The following is a 24,248-nucleotide window of genomic DNA, read 5'->3' on the forward strand; positions in this document are numbered from 1 at the left end:
AAACTCATCCAGCTAAGCCACATAACTAACATCATCTTAGATGTGCTGGATTTCACTGATATTCATCATTACAGTTTCCATTTGGAACAGGCCTTTCAGAAGTTTTTATTAAAGCTGTAAGGTGGTTTAAATTTTACATAGCACAGTGCTCTATTTTTGGTGGGCTGCGGTTCCTCTTGGCAGGTGAGAACAGAAAGCGTACATCAAATCAACTGTGTACTGAGTTGGCCGTGTATCTTTGCATGGAAGAGGTGCTGTGTGAGCCTTGTTCTAATGGAAATTCCCCAGGACTGAGTTAAAAGTCTGTCATGTATTCCCTGTTGGGTTTTACTGGTTGGAACAAAGAATCCAATAACCTCAGGATCTGTTGTAGTAATCCGTATGTGCTTCACTCATACATGTTGAGGTAAATGCTGGAAGTGGCAGTAGGGAGCTGGATATTTTCAGCTGGGATTTGAAATGAAGTTCTTTACCCACAGCGAGACAATTGTTGGAACAACTGATTCTGCTCTGACATGAGGATGGCAATAAGGCAGTGTTGTTGCAAATCCTGCTTAGAACAAAGGCAGAGCTGAGGTAGTGTCATCAGACAGGGGACATGCTCCACAGTATTGCCTTAGCCAGTTACCTCTACTAATATCTTCTTCAGTTTTGATGCCTCTGCCAAACAAAATGCATGCCCTGTGTGGGAATACTGCAGGAGTGGGCATCTGTGTCCTTGCTGTATCGCAGCAACACCCTGAGGAGAGGTACTCTTTCCTTGGTCTGTTCATTATGCCAGGAAAGGTAAGGCTCTGGAATTTGTCATCTCTTACACCTCTTCCAACTCCATTTCCTGTTATTCTATGAGTACACACGGAGAGAGTGCAAGTGGCAGTTTGAGATCCACACATTAAGAGACAGATTTTAAATCATAATCCCAAAATGTGGAAACCATCATCAAACCAAAAGCTTTGTGAGTCAGGTTAGGAGAGTCAGCTTGTGTCTTATAATTGTGTTTTAGGAGAGATGGATAATAAAGCAACAGCTTCCCCTTCCCCTGAGTCTCACAAGAGCCAGACATCTTTCTTTCCTCACAGCTCACAAAGCCTTGATCTGGAAAGTAAGTCCGTACATCCTAAAAATGAAGTCCACTAAGCTTCATCACTTCATCGAAGATAAAAAGAAACATTTACGTTACTTCTATGTAGAATAGCACTGCACAATTGCTCACTGCTTTTATTCGTTTGGAAATGTTGCTCAACCTGACAAGTGAAACAGAAGTCTGGCATACTTTTCCATGGCTTGTAAACACCGATTTATATATAAACAACAGCAGCCAAATGTAAATAGACAATCAGTGCAGCAAGGAGATTGAAGAGATCAGTTTCCAAAACACGACAGATTTTTTTCTTCCAGCATTCTTCTCGCTCCTGGTTATCAAAGGCCAGCACACACCAGTACCTAGAGCAGACCTGTTTGAACACGTCCTGCTGCCTTTTGTACATATTTAAAAGAATGGATCCTCACGCAAGCATTCCAAATTGAGAAACAAATTTGAAAAAAGTTGCTACGATACATTGACTGATTTCTTGCCAAGACAGTTACTGTGAAGCTTCTTGATCCATTCTTGCTCTGAGAAAATGAGAGGGAGAAATATGTACCTTCCATGATTAAAAATTAAAACCAGTCCATTCCCTGCATGCCCAGTTTCCTCAAGGGAGAAAAAAAGTACCTTTGCTCTGTTTTTACTGCGTGCTGTCAGCAAGGTACTTCAGAGCTGAAGGAGTATTAATTTTTATTGTCAATGCAATGGTACTGCTAATGTACCAGGACTTAGTCATAATTTATCATGTTAAAGGGAGGGGGAGAGGGGGCAGCATTATGTATTAATTCCAAATAAATGGCAGAACCATAAAATTATTTTTCCCGCAACAAAAGAAAGAACTGTAGCCAGCAGGTGAGCAAGAGAACACTACAGGGTGTGGCAGAGATACTATTAAACTATGGAGCCAAAAACTCTGTATGTGTGTGTGCATGCACGTGTGTGTGTGTGCGTGTGTGTATAAAATATCTGGCTATTTCAAACCATAGGAGCATGACAGCTGTGAAAAAGGAGTGCCGCAGGGAATTCTGTTAGAGTTTGATTTTTTTTCAAAATATGTTTGACATGGAAAATGTTTTAGTACAAATAAAGCAACTGGTATTGAACTTAAAAAGTGTATGTGGAGGGGGAGGGAGAAAGAAGAGATTGCTATGTGGAACACGAATGAATAATTCATTATATTTAAAGAAAGAATGCCTCCGAAATGTTCTGCAAGGCAGTCCATGCTGATAACTCAGATGGTTATTCCCCCCCCCCCCCATTTAAAGCATCATTAATTCAACATCTTTGTGATTTTTTTAAACCTTGTAAGATATTTCTGAAAGAAACATTATTTAACTTAGATTAGGATCTTATTTATTCAGATAATTTAATATAAATGTCAAAGAGATAAGTAGAATTATTTAACCATAAAGGGACAGCTTTAGTACTTTAAGAAAAGGATCTAGGTTTGGTGGGTTTTTTTGGTTGCCCTTTTTTTTTTTTTTTAAGGAATAAAAGCAACATCATTGCAAACTAAAATCAGCCTCATGGAAGGGGGAAAATAAGAGGAGATATTTTGAACATTACTCCATAGGACACCAGTACAATATAGTGTTAGTGAATGCATTGTAGCAGAGCTCCATGTGCAATCAGAATCCAATTGTTACTGGACTGTGTACAAGCACATACTGTGCTCAATGGTCTGATGAGATATTATGGATATGATGCGAAGAGACCTTGTGGATTAGACATGTACAATTTATTAAAGAAAGTGAAACAAGTGAAAATTTAAACTGAGCTGAGTACAATAGCACTTCAGGTGGTAAAAAGGGAGAGTTCTAAGGAGTCCAGTGACTGCGATAACTTCAGCTATTGTTATTTATTTGAGGGGGTTGACCAAAAAAAAAATCCAACTCTTGGAATGTCCTTATTATATTAAATTGGATTTCTATATTTTCCCCTCATTGCTACATTCTGCTTTTAGTGTTGAAAAGTTTATGTAAAACAGACTGATTACTGTGAATCTCAAAAATGTACAGAGGAGAAGCCTGTTAAAATGTAGCCTACAGGTAGTATATAACACGGACTTCAAATAAGTAGCTTGAGCCAAAGTGATATTCCATTAAATCATAGTTATGTAATTTATCCATCAGTGTATTAATTTTTATATTACAGATTGCACTGCTAAATTATTTCAGCCTTCCTTCACTCTTTACATTGCCTAAGAGTCCCAATGGTACCATGTGATGCATTGTTGCAGTGAACACCTATAGATGCTATAAGATGTAATGTTGCAATGCTTGTTTTGGATCAATCGTATCTCTTATTTTCTGGAGTACTTGTGGTCCTTTCAGTGCAGAAGGCACGCATTTTCAGTTTGCAGTGAACAGAACACAGAAATATTAGTGCCTGAATCTTTATGTAATTGAACAACTGCCTAATCTATCAACTTCAATAGGCACCCAAATCTAAAAGACAATTAAAATTATATTTTGAGCTATTTTAAAAAGTGATTTAATTCTGTTTTTCTCAATGGCTGCCTTAAAGGAGTTGTCCCAAGACAGAAAACCTCAAAGCAAAGCAAGAAACAACCTCAGCCTGTGTTGAGCCAACTAGGTAGCTTTCCCAGGAAGGATCCTCCCAATATTGAAAAGAAATCACCCTGCATTGAACAGGGCTGAAATTTCTTGGGTTTTAAGAAATGTAGTGACAGCATTTTTTTTCCTCTGGGAAACACTGAGATATCCTGGGCTATCTTGTCAATGCATCTGTGGACTTAAGGCCCATTTTGTGCCCCAGCTTACAAACTTGATTTGAACATTTACTTTTGCAAATGAAAATCGTGAGTATCACGTATCTGTTTTGCCAGTTTGCCTACCAGCTATCTGCTAACAAAAAAGTTCCAAGGGAGCATGGCAAGTCCGTGCCCAGCGAAGCCTTTTGTTTTTGCAGATGTTTGGGCTTAGAGGAGTGCTGTGGAGCACAGGCAATCCGAGGTCCGTGTTTGCACTTGTCTGCTGCTATTCTCTGCTCATTGTCTGAACCTGCACGCATTGTTCTCCCGACAGGTGATAACTACCCTGTGCAGTTCATTCCATCAACAATGGCAGCTGCTGCTGCTTCTGGACTCAGCCCTTTACAGCTCCAGGTATGTGCCAGAACAAAAAAATGTGGGATTGAAGCCAACATTTTAGGGGAAAACTGCTAACCAGCTGTATGCTAAATAATAGCCTGAATGTTAAATAATTTTTGAGCGCAGCTCAGGAAGATTAACACCTTATGTACTTACAGTACTGCGAATATAGCAATGTGCAGCCACCCTTGGTACTGTAAGTGAAAGACATTGTTCTGTGTGCTTTCTGTCAGCTGAGTTAATGGTATTTTTTTCATTACATGACCAGTTTCTTGGGAGATAAGTTCAAAGATCTTTTTGTACTTTATTTTCATTTAGTCCTTCTCCTGTAGCTGCAATGCACTACCTATAATTGGAGCAGTGTGTGTATCAAAACAAATGCGTGTTATTGTGCGTGTTATTGGGGATTTCTTTTTTCTTTTTGTCAGACAGTGTTGTGCTGACAATACAATAAATTGAAAACTCTTATAGCTGCTGTATTTAGGTAATCTCAACCTTTCTGTGCATTAAGCTGGTCAGATGCCAAGCATGGTCAGGAGCCTTGGTTTGGTCATTTATTTATTCTTGGCATCTATAGAGTGAAATGCTGTGAAAGAAAGATTTACGTGGCGTATTATTAGCTAGCTTTTTGTGGCAAGAAGTTTTTAATTTCACAAGAAAAGACACAACAATGTAATAAATAATGAAGAAACAGTCAAAAGCTTTCTGAGTTATAAAATGTGTGGAAAGGAAGTGACAGTGAACATGAGAGGAAAGGCCATTAAAGATGCATGTAAGTATTTGCAAGTAAACCTTTGAAACCCCTGTTTGAGTTAGGTTAGAGTTGGGTTCCGACGCAATGTAGGAATAAATTGTGCCTAGAGTAGCAAAGAACTGCCATGCTAATATCCAGATATCTACTTTGCTTACCTTCCTGCAATTATGTAATTTTCCAGATGGACTGAAGCAAATTAAAAATGCTCTTGTCTTTACCCAATGCTGATATTCTTCTTGCCAAGTTAACTCAGGATAAGGCAGAGTGAGACCAGAACTGTTCACTGATGGTTCAGAACTGGAAAAAAAAAGACCCCTTGAGCTTACGTCTCACCTAACCTGCCATCAAAACTTGAAAAGAAAGCACCCTGAAACTGCAGGGGAAGATCTCCAAAAATACTTTTGGGTCATGATAGCGTTATGTTAAGACTGTACCTTGGACTGGCTTCAAAACAAAGGGAACTTTTTCAAAAGGAAAATAGCAGGTATCCTTTGAAAAATCTGCATTTGAATACTTACTGAAGCAAAAGTCTCATTAGCGTTAGTTGAAAAAATATTTTAGAAATCACCTTTGTGAATTTAGAGACTATTTTTGCCACCTTTGATATGCAATACAACAAATAGTGGGTCTGCACAAACTGTAGGAAGAAAAGGATAAAAACTGTTCAACTGCCAAAGAAACAGGATCTAAACCACAGACATTCCCAGTTCTTTTCTAAAATCCATTTGTGGCTTGACCCAAAGATCTATTTGCACATCAGCCTTGATCGGAACCTACAGTAATAGTGTAATTTCATTAATTTGCAGAAACGATGGACTGAGCTGTTAAACATGATGAGCACAATTAGAAAGAAAAGAAAACAACCAGCAAAGAAAATGGTGCTAATAAATTCAGAAACATTTGAGTGTTTGAGGGTCCAGAATTTCCCTTTAGATGTATTTACTGCAAAACAGTTATTTTTGTTTGTTCCCCTCCTTTGTATTTTATTTAAATTTCACCTTTATGGGGTTTCAAAACCTTTAGTGTTTCATAGTCATAAGAGCTTAAGTAATAGAATACTTAACCTTCAGTTGCTATCTGCTCATCTGATTGTCAAACTGGCTGAACTAAATTTTATTAACTCATACTATTAATATTTTCTTTGTGTCAATTTCCTAAGTGTTCCCTAAATGAACACTTATTTGGGTGTGTTTGTTAGAGGGATTTTGTTGCTGTACCTGATGTGTCATGAAGACTGTTAGGGGTGTAGCATTTCAGCTCATTTTTCTGCTTTGGTTCCCTTCCCCCTTCTTTCTCTGTTTTGCTTCCTTTCTTCCATGCACCCCACCCACTTATTTATTTACATGAATGCTGTGACCATGGTATCTGAGTATTTCCCACGTGCTTAAAAATACTGATCACAAAACTATTCTCTGTTCCTTTCAGCCAGTGAGAGAAATAACTAATTGATTTGCAGGTTTGGTTTTGTTTCTACATGCGAGCGTGTGTGTAAGATGTCTCTGTTTGGAGAACCTAGGGAGGGAAAGCTATTTCAATTAAAAAAGCTTTGCAGGAGCTCTAGCATTTCAGCTTTACCAGGGCATTGTTATTAGTTCCAAAATCATATTCCATAATCCATTCCCAGCTGCAGTGGAAATTCTGTCAGCTTTCAAGTTTATAATCTCTCTGCCTTTTTCACTTATGTTTTTTGGGGATGATCATGCTTCAGGTAGGAGCTAGAAGCAGTTTGGTGTTCTCATCTTTCTGTGTGTTAGGACAAATTCTATGGAAGCTCTGAATCTAACAGCACTGAAAACAATTTACTCTCAGATCGTGTAATGATAGCAACTGTTCCACAGATGATGTTTCTTCAGTGGGCAATTTGTAATTAATGATTTACCCATCTTATTCAAGCTACTTAGCACATTAGTATCAAAATGTATTTTCTCTGAATTGAATGTCTGTGTTCACCAGTGGGTTATGTATCTCTGCGAGTTAAAAAACTTCATTGAAATCGTATCTAAGAATTTCTCATGCAACTAGTTTCACTCTCATGCACCTTGAACTAAAACAAAAAATTAATAAAAAACTTAAGTTCTTCTTCAGCAACAGAACTGTTTCACCCATCTAGTCTTAACAGTTTGCATACATTGATCTGTTACTATCAATATTCATTTGTAGTTTTGAGTATCCTGAAAGAAAGTAGTAATTGCCACATGTTTATGACAGTCCATGTTTCTGAAGTGGCTTTGGGTTGACATCATATAGCTTCTTTTTTCTCTATACTGATCTCATGAGGGTAGCATTGACAATGTTGTTGACAAAAAAGACTTAAAAACCTGTGTTTCACACTTCCTGTTAGCAGCTCAGCCCCATCTCACCAGTTTCCTCAACAACTCAGCCAAGATTTAAATAATATGTGCGTTAGTATCAAGCCTTGTTAGGACCTTCAGTGTGAGCTAGGGTCTTGCTGATGAGGGGACAGTTCTCTAGGTATGGTCTAAGAAGGAGGACCAAGCTATTTCTCTTCACCCCTCCAGCTTCAAACAACTGTGAGTGAATCCCATCAAATCAACCTTCTGCTAAATAGTTTACAGATATATTACCAAATGCACCTGTAGCAGGTATGCATAGTGGTGTGTGAACCAGTTCTGATGCATGTGTGTAACAAAAGCGTGTTGCTTTAATTAATCAGTGTGAGCAGTAAAACCTGACAATAGTTTTGCCTTTGCTCCTCTTTTTTATACCCACCTTCTCTGGAGTTTTTCCCTTTTCCCATTTCCCCACTTTTTTTCCCTAGTTGTCAGATGATTACACTGATATGAACAGATTCTAGATAAGTGTGCCTAGCAGTCTTGCTAAATCAGTGAACTTGATAATGAAATGTGTTTTCCAAGCTCTCATGTTTCTGATAGCAGTAACCTAGTTACTGGCAACTCCCAGTTGTGGCAGAGGTGGCACCCATGTGTCCTTAATTTCAAACAAGGAATGTTACTATATGCTCTTTACTGTTTAAAGAAATCTGCCTGTGTTCTTAGATATTTCTACAAAGCAGTCTATGCGGTAAATAAGGAAATGTTGCAACTCTCTCAACCTCAACTGATAAACTGTTGATAGAAATGGAAGCACTACAGTGATGCTAGCTGGAGTTATTCCAAAACAAAGGGAGCTCTAGGAAAAAAAAAGCAAAACAAAGAAGCTTTCGTTCATAACTCTTTCCCCAAACTATTTGTCTGATTTGTCCTTCAAAAGTTATCGTTTATAACACTAATGAACCTTGGCAAGACTTAACCATAATTGCAGCTGTATTCTTGAAGCCTGAAGTTTTCATATTCCATTACAAAAAATTTAAATTTTAACTAAATATGTATTTGTCTCTTTTCTCCACTCCCATCTCGTCCTATTCCTCCATACCCTCTTCTAACTGCAGACAAAATAAGTGACCTTTTTTTTGTACCGCTGGGTGCGGATCCAGTGCGCTGCTGAAGCATTGCATAGTCTGCCTCAGGGGCACAATATTAGTAGAGGGAAGGCCAAAGAATGCTATTTTTAGTTGAACAGTTCAGCAGATGGAGGCATGAATACTCATATATCTGAAGGTTGAGGGGTTTGAACCATTAATTTTGATAATGTATTTAACCCTGGGAACAATCAGAAACTGTAACTCTAAGGTTACAATGCTTTTGACCTTTAGAGTACAGAGGGCACTCGGTACAGTAAACAATATATTACATTTCTACTTATTCCAGTTCTCTCACACATATAAATTTCAGGCCATAGTTGACATTTGCTTTCCTCAGCTATTTTAGTGCTGGTCCTTAAAGTAAGTCAAGAAGAATGTGTAGGAAAGGGGCCAATGTAATGCGACAGTCATGTAAATATGGCCTTTAAATAGCTAAGATGTTAAATGTGGCCTTTTATGAAGAAATATTCTCAGGAACTAGAATCTTGGTGACTTATTATTTCACAGAAAAACTTGCTGCTCTTAAGGAGTTTCTCTATATGTTGTTATCTTAAAGCAATTTTTTAGTCAGGCTAATGTGATCTGATAGTGATAGCTCACACTGGAGGTGATTTTGTCCCACTCTGGTACCACATCATGCAGAGTGATGTACCTGCCTTATGCCTTATTAAATGATGCATGCTCCTCTTCAACAAATATAGCAGTTAAATATCACACAGCTTAAGTATTTCTAATTAAAATATCTCCATGTGTCAGCATATTGGTAATGTATTATTTTAATCCATTTATTTTGTTTATGAAACAGTGACATATGTTTAGATTGTGAAATATATGAGCCTTAAAAATCACTTTATTGAAGAAAATTAATTTCTACAATGCTGTCTCAGTAATGTGTTCACTCACCCAGTCAGTCACTGGCAGGGCTGCCAGTCTTAATGTTGGTTAGACACAGTTTAACAGTTTTATCTGACAGAACACTCTCACATGTAGGCAATAATAATTTTGGATGTAGACAATAATAATTTTTTCAAATGCAAAAACCATGGTTATTTTTTTTTTTTTCTTTTAAACACAATGAAGAATGGGAATTGGTTAAATTTGAAAGAGATTCGGTGAGACCAATCAAAATTAAAACCATCTAGTTATCTTTTCAAAGTTAGACACAGCAATTTGTTTGTCAGCAGGTAGATGTTTGGGTCAGCACTGTGAGTGAGTGACTGTCAGCAGGAATTCCTACACGACAAGTAATTTCCCTCAATGTACTACTGACAGATTGCTCACTTCTTTGAATCACTAGAGAAAACAAACTTAATATTGTTACAGGCAGAGTTTCTGTCTTCATTAGCCTTATAGAATGATTTTATCTAGCATTTAAAGACTACTGAGCTCTAGGTGGGCATATTTTAACAGAATGTTTCTTATAATGATACAGTGAATAGTGGCCTGAATTAAGGGAATGGTGTGTGCAAATTTCAGTATGTGGAAGCAGTAAATTAAATATTTGGGTCCTTTTCTTGTGTAGAAATGTAGGTTGTAGCAGAGGAAGGAAAGAGGTTGAAAGAAGATTTTATTAGGGCTCTGAGAGACCAAGCAAGCCCTTTAATAAAAATAAAATTAAAAATATGCCAACCTTGCAATACTTAGGAAAATTTAATTAAAATCAATGAAATAATTATACTTGTGCCTTTGCCCACTTGAATGTTTATGTCTCTGTATGTAATATCTGTGTTATCAAGTTGAATTATATCAGGGGCAGTATCAATGAAAATGATGTCATTGAGTCAGTATTTTACCATATGACCTCCTTTCTTTGCAGAATTTCTTAGTACTCCATCTTCTCCTACTCCTTCTCAACTTCAGCCCTGAATTATCTGACAAAGTGGTTTTCATCAGAAAAAGACAGCTCATCAAAATTGAGACTTTTTGCAGTAAACTACAAATTCTGATAAATTTTTACCAGGAGGATTTTCCTAAGTGTCCCAGTAATGTCATCCCAGGTCAAAAGGAGAGGGAGTCTCCCTATAGTTCTCTTCAAGTTAGTAACAGTGGACAGGCAGACAAGGAAACCCATTAGCTGGAGTAATCAGTCTGGTACAGCAGCATTGCAGCTACAAGACCCTTTTCTCACCCATTTAATGCCCTGCATCTCCAATGGCTGCTTTAAACAGCAGGTCTTTGTTACTCTCATTCTTGCTTAATGGAACAGTGTCACTTTATTTAAAAAATTTATAGGAATGGTAAAGAAAGAGACTGTTTCTGTAGTCTGTAGCAGTTCTAGTACTTGTCTTGTCTGTAGCAAGCCTGAGTCCCGTCCTGGGCTTGTGTTTCCGTCCTTTAGAAGAAGGACACTAGCCACGGGACTGTCACCCAGTCTGGCAGAGCTCTGTTTCTGTCCCTTTCAGATGACCAGCCCCTCCTCCACCTTGGGAAGTGCTCCTGTCCTGTACCTGCTCTCCTCTCCCACGAGGAACGACTTTTCAGTCTGGCAGCTAGAGATCAGGCTCCTGGCACAATTCCCATCTTTTGCACCTTTAGATCTTACCAAGCAGGACAGCTGCCTCCCAAGCCCCTAGACTCTGTTCCAGGGAGAATTATCACTGAGATCATAAATGGCACAGATATAAACTCATGTATCAGGAAAGTTGTATGTTTAAAAGGATATCAGCCTTATAGCCTGGATTGCAGGAGGTTTCCCGTGTCTCTTCAGTCTGTACCAAGGCAGAAGCTTGAGCCCAAGTGACTGGAGGGGGCTGAGCCCCCAGCATCAACAAGACGTTTTCACTACCTTAACAACTGCCTGCCCCTCACTGAAAGCCCAGGCTCTATTTTAAAGTAATTGTACTTTGCAAACCGCCCTCCCTGGGGTATATATTCAGTCAGAAGCCAGTAAGAAGCAAATAAGTTACTGCTGCATTTACTGACAAAGCACCAGAGGCACCAGTACTGCAGTGCCATCAGGGGACGAGCACGTTTTTTTAAAGCTCTTTTAAAACTGTGGCATCCCTTTGGCGAATAAGCTGACTGTGAGGCAGACTCTGGCAGTTGGAATCCTTTAAGCTTTCTAGAAATTTATATGGTATATGCCTTACAGGAATTAGCTGCAAGTGAATATGTTTCTGGAATTTTATTATACTTCTGTTAACCATAGAACAACCTGCTTAATTTGGCTACAAATTGCAATCATGAAGGATATTTTCCTGTGAAGGTATTAAAATGTTTGGATGTTTAGGAACATGGCAACAATCAGATAAAAGACTAAAATGCCTTTTAAGTCAGGTCTATACATAAAAGAAAATAATACACTTCTGTACCATCATTGCTTCCTGACCAATTGCTATAGAAAAAGAAAACTTAATGACTCACCTTTCATCTGAAGTAAAAGTTCTAAAAATAAGGATGGTTAGATGAGATCTTCTAGGTGTAGACACATGCAGACACACATGCGTGCTCATAGGAGGCAGAAGAATTCTGTTAAAGATGCATGGACTGGAAAGATAACCTCACCTGCCTTTTTTTTAGATGGTCTTTGATTATAAGAGAGTATTCCCTCTCACTGACCCAATTCAGGATGAAAGGGAAGTTCATAGAAGATAAGATAGAATTCATATTGCTATTACTGAGTAGAGTCTTTTTAGATGACAAAATAGGAGTGGTATTACCTCCAACACTGGCTTATCTAAGATATCTCTATATCTCACAGTATCCTCCTGGACAAGATGGCCAGCATACAGCTGGATAAACACACAGTGCAGTGGGTGAGCAATTGACTGACAGGTTGGGCTCAAAAGGTTCTAGTAAATGGGGTTATGTCAGCCTGGCAACCAGTCACTAGTGGGGTTCCACAGAGATCCATCTTAGGGCCAGCACTTTTCAACGTCTTCATAAATGACTTAGACTCAGGACTTGATGGAATATGGAGAGGGACCTGGTGGTTCTGGTCAACAGCAAGTTGAACATGAGCCAACAGTGTGTCCTGGCAGCCAAGAGGGCAACCGTGTCCTGGGTGCATCCAGCACAGCATTGCCAGCCGGGCAGGGAGGTGATTGTCCCGCTCTGCTCTGCACTGGTGTGGCCTCGCCTGGAGCACTGTGTGCAGGTCTGGGCGCCACAGGACAAAAAGGATATAAAGCTACTGGGGAGTGTCCATAAGAGGGACATGAAGTTGATGAAGGGTTTAGAGGGGAAGCCGTATGAAGAGTGGTTAAAGTCACTTGGTTTGTTCAGCCTGGAGAAGAGGAGGGTGAGGGGAGACCTCATCACAGTCTACAGCTTCCTCACCAGGGGAAGAAGAGGGGCAGGTGCTGATCTCTTCTCTGTGGTGACCAATGATAGAACCTGAGGGAATGGCAGGAAGATGTGCCAGGGGAGGTTTAGGTTGGACATTAGGGTGATGTAGCCCTGGAACAGGCTCCCCAGGGAGGTGTCACAGCCCCAAGCCTGACAGTGTTCAAGAAGAGTCTGGACAATGCCCTCAGACACATGGTGTGAACTGGGGGGTTGTCATATGCAGGGACAAGATTTGGACTTGATGATCCTTGTGGGTCCCTTCCAACTCAGGACATTCTATGATTCTATGCTTTTGTCTGTGATGCTTTTAGAATCTGTATGATTGAGAAACGAGAAAAGTGTCCTAACTCATAGAAAGTGTTGGAATCATCTATCTATTCTTAAGACTCAGCAGGAAGGCTGCAAATTGCTATGGGGCACAACAGAAGGCTTGTGTAACATCCTGAAAAAAAGAGGCTAGAGGGAGCAGCATCTTAAGGAATGTGGGAAGAAAAAGACATCATGCTTAAGTATCAGTATTAAGTGATTATTCAAGACTTAAAAGGAATCATCCACAAAATCTAGTGAAGTCAACCCAACAGAGAGCATATTTTGGTGTTGTGCATGAATTGCAGCAAATAGCTAAGCATAAAAAGAGATGAAGAAGTATTTAAGATGCAGGAATAGTGAGAATGTGTTGTCATGTCCACTGGCATTTTTGGAAGTGAAGAAATAAAAGAGGTAAACTCCTTTCAAAAAAGTCGCATCATTTGTTTTTCAGTGGTGCGCAATGATTGGATGAGGGGCAATGGGCACAGACTGAAGCACAGGAGGTTCCATATAAACATGAGGAGAAATTTCTTCACAGTGAGGGTGCCAGAGCACTGGAACAGGCTGCCCAGAGAGGTTGTGGAGTCTCCTTCTATGGAGACATTCCAGACCTGCCTGAACACATTCTTGTGCAGTCTACTCTAGGTGAACCTGCCTTAGCAGGTGGGTTGGACCAGATGATCTCCAGAGGTCCCTTCCAGCCCCAATCATTCTGTGATTTGTCCTACACAATAGAAAGAGAGCAAGTCACCAGACTTAACTATTCTACAGATTTATTAAATAACACATCTCTGAACTATCCATCATAATTCATCCGGTGTAGGCTGCAGTCTTCAACACTTAGGGGAGGGCTAAATGAGGCCTCATAACCATTTTAATCTGGTCACAGCACTGTTGCTGAAATATCATCACACTCACTGCAGTTCAGAAAACATGGCAGGCTTATGTCAAATTCACATTTACTTGTGTAAAATGCATTCAGCTTATAATGAATTTGTAATAGTAAGTTCCTAGTTACCTGGTTTTGAGGTGCAAATGTGATATTTTTTTTTTAGATGTAATTTTTATAAGCCCATTTGAATATGTTTTGCATAATTTTGTGTGTACTTCCTTTAAGGAAATTATTTAATTTTCCTTGAAGGTGCATGCAAGTTCTAAATATACAGTAAAAGATCAGTGTGAGAGATCTGCTAGGCAGCCTGTAAAGCACAATTATTTCTAATGCTTTAAAATACCTGTAAACTGAGCTTCTTTTCTGCTTCACAAAGAAAACATTTCACTGTTTTCTGCATTTAAATATACATTTTAAATATGTTGACTTATCAGGTAACGCAGCAGGCTGAACAGGGACAAACCATTTTTAATGGTATGTTAATTGAATGGGATGCTAGAGATGCACCTGAGTGACTTTTTTTCCCAGATGTGCCCCAGCTGACTGATAAAGCTTCTCCTGATCAGTAGAGCCAGTATATATTTATTATATCACTGTCTTTCTTCCATTTTCGCTCCTGAAAATAATAGAATGGCTGCGAGCTACCATGTGGACTGTCTGTGTCTCTTATAAAAGTAGGAAAACATTACGGCTTGAAACCCCAAGCAGCACTTTCAAAAATTTAGCTCTTAAATGTAGAACTGCCTCGGCCTCTTCTCACAAGGTAGGGATTCAGAGATGGGAATTGAGAGATGTAGTTTAAATAGGACTCTTCCTTTCTCCTGACTTGCACACATTTATTATTGGGATGGTGTCTCATTATTCTGTCATGGGAGCCTGTAGAAATTTAATTGTAGCGCTTTTGCCTCCATGTGATTAGCAGTGGTAGGTGAGTGTTCAGTTTTCTTGTTCTGTGTCTGTACAGTTCTACACAGGGAAATATTGCAGTTGTTATATTTGACAATTCCTCCATCTGGGTAGTCAAGTAGTGAATGAATTCACCAACCTATGCCAGACATGCAGAAATATTTCTAGAGAAGATTTGTTATCACTTATTTTTTCCATGTCCTGATTTCTTTTTCTTTTACTTATGCTTCTGTTTTTCTGGCTGCTGCTAGGTTGACAAACCTAGATGGTCTACACTAGAAACAGCAATTGCGCAACCATCTTGTGTCCTGAATTTATTTCATCCCCTGTAGGATTAGGAGAATAATTATTTTTTTTGACCCCTTCAACTAAGATTGTCTACATTACTGGCAATCGTACCAGTGACATGGACATGTGCTTACTAGGAAACCCATTCACCAAATCATTTCACACAGCTCAACAAGCAGTTACTCATAATAGCTTGTAATCTTGCTGACATGAGCCTGAATGAAACTCCTGACTTCTCTCACAAAGCCCATCTCTGTGTTAACATTTAAAAAAATAAATATATGAAATTCTGAAATGCAAAATTGGATAAGCTTTGATAGCTATCATCCGTTCAGCAAACTTACTGTAATTAATTGCTTTTTAATCATATAATTTTATTTCGCTTATCACAGGAGTTCTCTTTAAACAGCTCCTTCTTTTTACACTAGCTGTAGTCCAGAACATATTTCTACAGATAAAGTGTGTAAAACTGCCTGAATTCATCAGTTAACTACTCTTCTTACAGATATCTCACATTTGTTGTTAAAGATACTTTATATTAGCAGTAAGGAATAAAAACCCGATTTTTGGAAGACCTTCTAAAGGAATGCCAGAAAACATTTTAAATTCTTTCTCTGAATAATTTGATTTACAGTGTTACCAGAGAAGGTAATATAATGATAGCATAAAGTGAATGAAAAAACTGCACTCCAGTGCAACCATCTGGTTATATTTTCATATTTTTCTGATAGTTCTGGTTATATTTTTTTTTTTAAATGAGTGCTGCTTATTTGCTTTCCTTGGATACAGGATAAAGGTTTAAAATACTAGAGCCTTTGTTTGCAGGTATCTTTGGAGCCATGCTTCCCGCTCCCTGCTCGCTTTTCTAGGAGAGCTTGTTACTCTGTTAACTGTAGTGCTATCCACAATTTTGAAGGGGTAGAATTCATGCTATAAAATTCCAAAAGAAAATTCTAATAGAAACAAACATAGGGAAATAACATAAAGATTTATCTTCAACATTTCATATTTTTTGTCAAATAACATTATCCACTGGAAACTAACAATTACTTTTTCAAACAAATGCAGTTGTCCTTTGCTGTGACTGGCTTTCTACCAAAAGTATTTATGTTTGAATGAACTTGTATTTTATTTATCTGTTTATTTCTGTATTGAATACATAATAGTTTTAAGCAGAGTGTGTCACAGTTATTTTGTAAAATAGTAAAAAAAAAGTTAAAGATTTTTTACCAATTTCCAAGCTGTATAGTACAACATATAATCTGGGAGAATCACAAAGATAAGTTGATTGTGTTCTTTCTTGCACATGGTAAATAACAGAAGAACTGTGATCAAAAGGTAGCGTATCAGTAATCTGACAGCATTAAATGAAGGAATGCAAATATTTCTGCTTAAGAGAAAGATTTCATTGACACTTCTGCTATCTTCCTGCAGAGGAAATGGCTATAAACATTTGATGAAGTTTTTACATATTGTTGCGTTCTAGTTTTTTTTCTTTGTACTTACAATATGTTATTAAAATAGCAGATTTTATTAATGCTCACATTTTATCTTTAATAGAAACACTTCATGATTGTATTCAGACAACCAATTCAGACACTGTGGTAATGCAGTAACAGTGGATCAATTTCATGAGCAGCACAAAGGAAATGGTGACTTGCTCAGGCTCTCAGAGGGTGTGTTATAGGGAAGGTGTGAGGGCTATCTCCTAGTTTCTGGGTGCAGGTGCTCACCCCATGCAGAGATGAGATACACAAGTATTTAGTCCGTCCTGCCTTACGTGCTCCTGTTTCCCGGCACACAGACATGAGCCACATCGCCAGGCTGGCCAGAGAAAACACTAAGCCAGGAGGCTGCACTGTGGGTGCTCCTGTTTTGGGACTGCAGAGGGAGAGCCCTGGTTAAACTGCTGCTCATTAGGTCCTCCTCTTGAGAAAAAAAATACCGTGAAAGAAAGATGCACTTTCAGATTGGACTTTGATCTTGCTTTCATAAACAACTCAAAGAATGTGCATGGTAGCATGCAACATTATTGTTGATAGCAAAAAAAACCCCAATATAAAACAAACAAACAAACAAAACAAACCAACCAACCAACCAACAACAACAAAAACCCCAAAAAACAACAAACCAAGACAATAGATAGCCAAAGGGGAAGAGGGGAAGGTTCTCCTTCCCCTCTACTCTTCTACTCTGCCCTGGTGAGACCACATCTGGAATATTGTGTCCAGTTCTGGGCCCCTCAGTTTCAGAAGGACAGGGAACTGCTGAAGAGAGTCCAGCACAGGGCAACGAAGATGATGAAGGGAGTGGAGCATCTCCCTTATGAGGAAAGGCCGAGGGAGCTGGGGCTCTTTAGCTTGGAGGAGACTGAGGGCTGACCTCATTAATGTTTACAGATATATAAAGGGTGAGTGTCACAAGGATGAAGCCAGGCTCTTCTCAGTGACAACCAAGGATAGGACAAGGGGTAATGGGTTCAAACTGTAACACAAGAGGTTCCACTTAAATTTGACAAGAAACGTCTTCCCAGTAAGGGTAACAGGCACTGGAACAGGCTGCCCAGGGGGGTTGTGGAGTCTCCTACTCTGGAGACATTCAAAACCCACCTGGACGCCTTCCTGTGTAACCTCATCTGGGTGTTCCTGCTCCAGCAGGGGGATTGGACCAGATGATCTTTTGAGGTCCCTTCCAATCCCTGACATTCTGTGATTCTGTGATTCTATGAGAACAGTCAACATTCTTTTATTCTTTGTCAGAACTTAATCTAGATCATCTAAACTGCTTGCTGTTTATGTCATGCCTCAAGATAAAATGTCAGTGTTTACGTATTCCTATCTTTTAGACAAAATATGCTTATTGTTTTAGAACTCCTGAGTTACTATCTATAGGAAATTATAAATATGTAATAGATGCCTAAGTTCACCTCATTTTTAAGTATTTTGTGTAAAGAGGAGTTATTATAAACACAACAAGGAATTTGTTACACACTTCTGTGCTTTTTCTTCTTTTGTCATTTTCTTACACCACAAAGAATTAAACTGGGGTAAAATTAATAAGATGAGAAGCTAAGGTGTTATAGGCTCTTCCTCCATGAGGAGTAAAAGTGCTAAGCATATACTGTGTAGAAAGGTGCAAATTATTTTGTCAATTATCACACTGTCCTTCCTGCCATTTGTCTAGATTTTTAGACTGGAGAGCTTCATTTAAGAGACTTGATCAATCTCCAGTTTGGGGTTCTAAGCATTTTGTGTTAATTTTTTGTCTTCATAGAGCTTTTTTAGCAATTTGTAGCACAGAGCTATGCAACTGCAGTATTTCACTCCCACCCTCGTTCGATTCCCCACGTTGTGCGGCAGTCTCAGTGTATTCAGCAGGTTGCACGCCAGCAGATGAAACAGATGTTTAGGCCATACTGGAATGGAGCGGCATGCTGCATCAGGACCTGGATATTCCTCTTGACATCTGGATGCCGCTGGGCTGGGAAGCCTGCCTTAGGCCAGGAGGCTGTAGGAGCCTTGTGGCAGTGAACATAGGGTCCTTGCTGCTCTTTAAGCGATTAGTGCACTGAAGCAGCAATAATGCTGAATTATCGCTTGGTTGCGTTCTTCTAAGGAATCTTGGGACAAAGGGTTAGTCAAGGAGGAGTATTTACAGTAAAGTTATGTTCAGAAAGACAAGACTAATTACCAAGTATTAAAAAGCTTTCTTTCAACTAATTTAATAGTAAGATTGTTATGAATACTTTAGCAAACTTTTTACGAAGCGGTAAACAAATAGCTTACACAAGAACCTCCCTTTCTCATTTAAAATCATTAAGATGAAAAAAGGCAATTCCAGCTACTTTCCAATTTCATGGTCTGGTCAAATTGTACGGAACAGACAACAAAATGTGACTGAAGACATGAAATTCAAGGTATACTAATGTTCATGCCTACTAGAGACAAAAATGTAAACTTCTAATAGCTGCAGGGAATATTAGGTATGGAAGCTGTCTGACTTATGCATTGATTCTTTATAGTTTCACTTTATCAAGTTGAAAATTGTGCTGCATGTGCTGCTACAGCCTAAATTGTCTGCTGCAGCACTTTCCTTTATGATTGTGTATTATTTAAACACAAAAGACATGGTATATTGCATGGAAATAGGTGTTTAATGTTTTCGATTACTAGCTGTTGAACAAAATAGCATTTAGCGTGGATTGGCACTCCCCCAATAAATTTTCATTGTTAAGACCAATGTGTTTAAATGAGGACCCTCACCAACAGATTACAGTTTTTTGGAGAGCATGAGGTAATATTTTGAAGACGACCAGTTTGTTGCTGTCATTTAACCTCCAGTATTCTAAAGGGGTTATATTTAATTAACACTGGCTAAAGGCCTGACCTGAGAGGCAACCAAAAGTGATTGAACTGCATTTTCAGATCCAGGCAGTAATCTGTTGGGAGAGGAATAATAATAATAAAAAAAAAATTAGAAAGCACCATTTACTGAAATTCTTTCTAACTAAGCTGTATTTCAATGGGCCATTTAATGCTCAGATGGACAAAGGTATTACTTCAGTCATTGAATTGTATCAAACCCTTTCTCAGAGGCCCAGTTTAAAAACTCTACAGGAAAAGTGGCTTAGCATCGTATTCTCAGCAGACCAACACTCAGTCTGGTTGGAAAGGGAGAAAAAAAAAGAGAAAAGAGAGAAAAGGGAAAAAGAAAAAGAAAAAGAAAAAGAAAAAGAAAAAGAAAAAGAAAAAGAAAAAGAAAAAGAAAAAGAAAAAGAAAAAGAAAAAGAAAAAGAAAAAGAAAAAGAAAAAGAAACAAGTGAAATGAGGTGAGACATAGTGCCAAGTCAGTGAGGATTTTTGCCTCTCCCTCCAGTCAGTGGCTTCACAAGAGATTTGCTCTCCAGAAAGCAAAGGCTCCATGTTCACTATCTTTGTACCCTCTCGTCAGCTTTTGGCCTGCCCTTTGTTCTTTTCTGACATGGGAGAAATACAGTTTTCTCTCTGGGGGATGTAGGACCAGTACATACACTTTACAGGGTTAAATTTTTGACTCAGTCACCTTGAAAGAAATAGGAAAGCTCATTTAAATATCACAGACTTTGACACTTGTGAGCTGAGCAGTTATTTTATTTCAGTAGCTCAAACATTACATATACTCTCTGGTGATGTAAGATACGAAATGTACTGTCTGGACATTCATTGTATAAAAAAATTTAGGATACAGTTTTGAATTCATATTTTTTACAGAGAGTAAACTTTCACAATTTTGATACTGTCTCATTAAAAATTCCCAGCAGTCTCATAGGGTGATGGGGTGACATTGTGTCTTGGAAACTTGTCAAGCTGCTGTAAAACTAATAAACCAACAGTTTACTTCCTAAGGGGAAACAAATACAATATTACAGTGGCAACTGCCAGGTGCCACATTATCTGCATTGTCTTAGCTACTTGCAGTGATTGATAATCTGGGCTCTAAGCATTCTTTCTTGGCTTTGCCCACACCTTTACAGTGAACAGGTTGTGAACAGGCAGTTGCGGAGAGATTGTACTTGATTGTCATAATTCAGTGAAATCAAAGCCATTTGATTTCTAAGGCACAATCTCAGGAACAATGCCTAAATGAGAGTTACCTGCATTTAAGCAGCAAAGTAGAGGGAGCTGTTTTGATGGCCATTTCTACTTCATTACGTCAAAGCAGGATGAGGTCAAAAGAATGAGAAATCCAGTTCATGAACAAAACAGAAATGATCTTAAGAGCACTTTAATGCACATGTACCCCAAGGCAAGTTAGTTCTTTATTGCACTGGTGCATGTATTTTCACTCTGTAGTGTTTCTCCATATTTACTTGACTCTAACAGAGAGACTTTGGCATTGGACATCTACCCTGTCAGGCCATGATAAACAGCTGGGGGTAGGGGAAAGTGAGTAAGTCTCTCACTTACGTGTATCTTGCTGCAGAGATCTTCTCATTCCACCTTTTTTTTCCCTCCCCAGACCATCAGCATCCGCCTTGGGGCCAGAACATGTTATCTGTAATTCCTTTATTTAAGAATAAGCAATGTTAATAACATTTAACAAAAAATGAGCCAAATGGTAATTTAATCTTCAGTTTACATTTCCCATTACATTAAAAATTTAAGTAGATATTTTATAGCTGACAATACACATTCAGGCTCTCCCAATACAAGCCTATACTATGATGAATAAAACCAAACAGTGCAGGAACCACAGCATGCAGGAATAAGTCAAGGACGAAAAGATCTATCATTTCTTCAGAACAAATGCCAATGTGATCATTTAATTGATTAATATTTGAGCAGGACCTATCATACGTGCTGTGGGACTCTTCTCTATCAAGTAATGAAAATTTGCTTCTCCTAAAGATGAGGCAAGAAATGCAAATCTGTGAAGAATAGATATGGTTCTGCTAATTATTTTCCCCAGCAGAAGTCTGAGTCTTTGTCACTGAGTTATTTAACAGATCCTTTTAACATCTGTCCAGCAGACTGTGGACTTTATTAGCAGACAAGAAACCCACCAGATTTAGAGCCTGCTGGGTGCGTCTTCATCTTCACAGCTGTGGATTAACTCAGACTTTCCAGAAGAGGACAACCATATGGGATAATTGGTGTCACTGGGTAGCTAAAAAAAATATGAAGAAACAAATGTCGTCCAAACACAATTCACTGTTTTTACAGCCACAATTACTGGTCTGTTTAAGAAATAAGAAAGGCAGCATTACACTAAAAAAAGAAAATCTATTCATATCTGTGTGGGAACCTAATCAGGCTCTTGTTTCCAATGACGATGGCTCCACAGTCGCACCAGGTCTGCGACAAGAATGCTCCTTTTGTGTGCCGATAATGTGGAAGCGATAAAATTTCCTATAAGAGACATATGTGTTTACATCATGAGATGTGTTATTTGACAAAACGCTTTGTTCTCTGCATATTTTCCACGCAGAGTTTCATGCTGGGTTGTTTTGCTGGAAAGCTTTGATTAGCTAGAATTAGTTGCTGAAGTAAAATAGACACTTTTGTTTTATGAGTCCTCTTGCTGAGCTGTAAATTATAGTAAAACATATAAGGAGTGACAGAAAGAAGTGCTGATTTGAACCTCTGACCCATGATTGGCATAAAAACATAAGATAATTCTTTCAAAGGACTACTGAGAGCCATAAATATTCCATGGTCCACTTAAAGTTAGGCCCTTTTAACAAAATAAAGCAGTTATTTTGCATAGGGGATCTTGACTCTGCAGTATTACAACAATACGAACTGTAGTATCTAAAACGTGTAGAAATCCTTTTATTTTTAGTATGGTTTAGGCATTATCCACAGCAGGGCGGTAGAAGCGATGAGTGCGATTTTTCTTTTTCTGAAGCAGTACAATGAATGTGTGGTCAGTAAGAGGAGGTGGAACGAGCAGGCACTCCATGAAATCAGGTGTCTGTTACTTTGCAGCTTGAGAGAGAAGCAAAACAGGCATGTGCATCTCCTAAGGAGACAGGAATTTAGTGGAATGTAGGGCACATTGAAATTTTCCTTGACAATATATAGAATAGCAACTGACAGACACTGAAATTAACTGGTGCTAATAGTAAAAAAAAAATTAAAAAAAAATCCTGAAATGAATTAATATGGATAACTGGTAAAATCATTCTTCTAGCTGAGAAAGATTTTTTTCAGTAGATGCACACCTGTACACATAGGGAAAACCCAAGTCCTCTAGCTCCATGTGTGACTACAAAATATATTATTTGTATATTCATAAATACAGTTAGTTTGTTTGCTCATATTGGGCTGCAATAAATCTGAGAGCAGATTAGCCAGCAAGTGCATAAATAATCACTGCAACAATCTTTGTTATTATGACATTAGTTATGATAATTCATTAGCTGCCTGTTTGTGTTACATCTTAATGCCTTTTTGCGAAGGTATTTGGTGCATTATTATAAGTAAAGGCTATTCACATTATGCAACAGTGAGCAGACTCTGCGGTAGGGAAATGTATGGGTGTTTAAAATCTGAATATCACGTCCAGTGTGGGTACGTTAGGCCCGTACAAATGGGGGAAAGAAAGGAAAGATGCTGTTAAAATGAGACCATGTACATCTGTTATGACCCTTGGATTCTGCAAAGAAAAAGAAGTCTTTGTGGTGTATTGTTGCTTATTATTTATCATATTTCTAAATTAAACACTTTTCCCCTAATTGTTACCCCAGCTTTCTGTAGCTGTACTTGATCAATGCCATTTCAGTTATACCCATGTAAAGCCAAGTAGTTCTCAGTTGTTTAGCATAAACTTGTGAGTTAAGCTGATGTTGTGTACTTGTTGGTTCTTAAATAGTTAGCTGCTATTATCCACGTGGTGGCACACCTGAAAAATGAGAGGAGGGTCTGGCCCACAGTGTTAGCAGATTTGTAAAACTCACCTTGTTTTGATTTGTTAATAATTTTCTTAGAATAAAATGAGAAAATGCTACTGAGGCATCCAAATTTAATGAAAACAAATTTATAAAAGACATTGTTTTAACAGGTAGAACCTGCACAAATATATTGTAAAACACAGGAAAACATACACTTTTGGCATAAAATATTCTATCTGTTGATTTGAAGGGATCTTGTTTTCATCAGCAAAAGCTTTGCTTTTGCCAAGTTTCAGGTTTTTAAATTCAAGTAAGTGTTGCTTTCGTGCATATGTACATTTTCTTTAACAGTTTTATACGCACCTTTGCTTCTCTTTGTCCTCCTCCTCCTTTTTCCTTTGTGTGGAGAGCACTGCTAGAACACAGACGCTGAGCTGTGGAAGGTGTTTTTCTGGTGATGGCATCTGGCTTCTTGGCAGACTCCACAGGCAGGAGCTGCCTCCGAGTTGCCCCTGGGTTTGTCACATGGTTAAGCTGCTGATGAGTTACTTAGGCTGTCTTCTGTTTCTGGATGTCGTTTTCTGTTAACCTACCTCTCACGCTAAGGATCTGCATTAAAAATCATCTTAAATCACCTTAAAAAGACAAAAAAGTAATGCTTTATATATCTATATATATATATAGATATTAGATATGTAGATATGTACATGCATAAGCCAATAACCCCATTTCCTACCTTGGTGCTATGGCAGTGTTAATCACTGAATCTATTTGGTGTAAAAGACATGTCAATACAAAAA

At 38.5% G+C, this 24,248-nt stretch overlaps 1 protein-coding gene across 17 annotated transcripts in view; it reads left to right on the top strand.

Annotated features, from left to right (window-relative positions):
* The window catches only part of SOX6 (SRY-box transcription factor 6), a 384,531-nt gene that overhangs the window by 286,976 nt on the left and 73,307 nt on the right, over nt 1–24,248 (top strand). For all 17 annotated transcript variants that reach the window (XM_065066134.1, XM_065066139.1, XM_065066137.1 and 14 more), the window contains one exon: nt 4,135–4,214. In XM_065066134.1, the coding sequence (XP_064922206.1) occupies nt 4,135–4,214 (80 nt within the window). The remainder of the gene's footprint in view (nt 1–4,134; nt 4,215–24,248) is intronic.

The sequence above is a fragment of the Columba livia genome, chromosome 5 (assembly GCF_036013475.1).
Source record: "Columba livia isolate bColLiv1 breed racing homer chromosome 5, bColLiv1.pat.W.v2, whole genome shotgun sequence".
NCBI lineage: Eukaryota > Metazoa > Chordata > Aves > Columbiformes > Columbidae > Columba > Columba livia.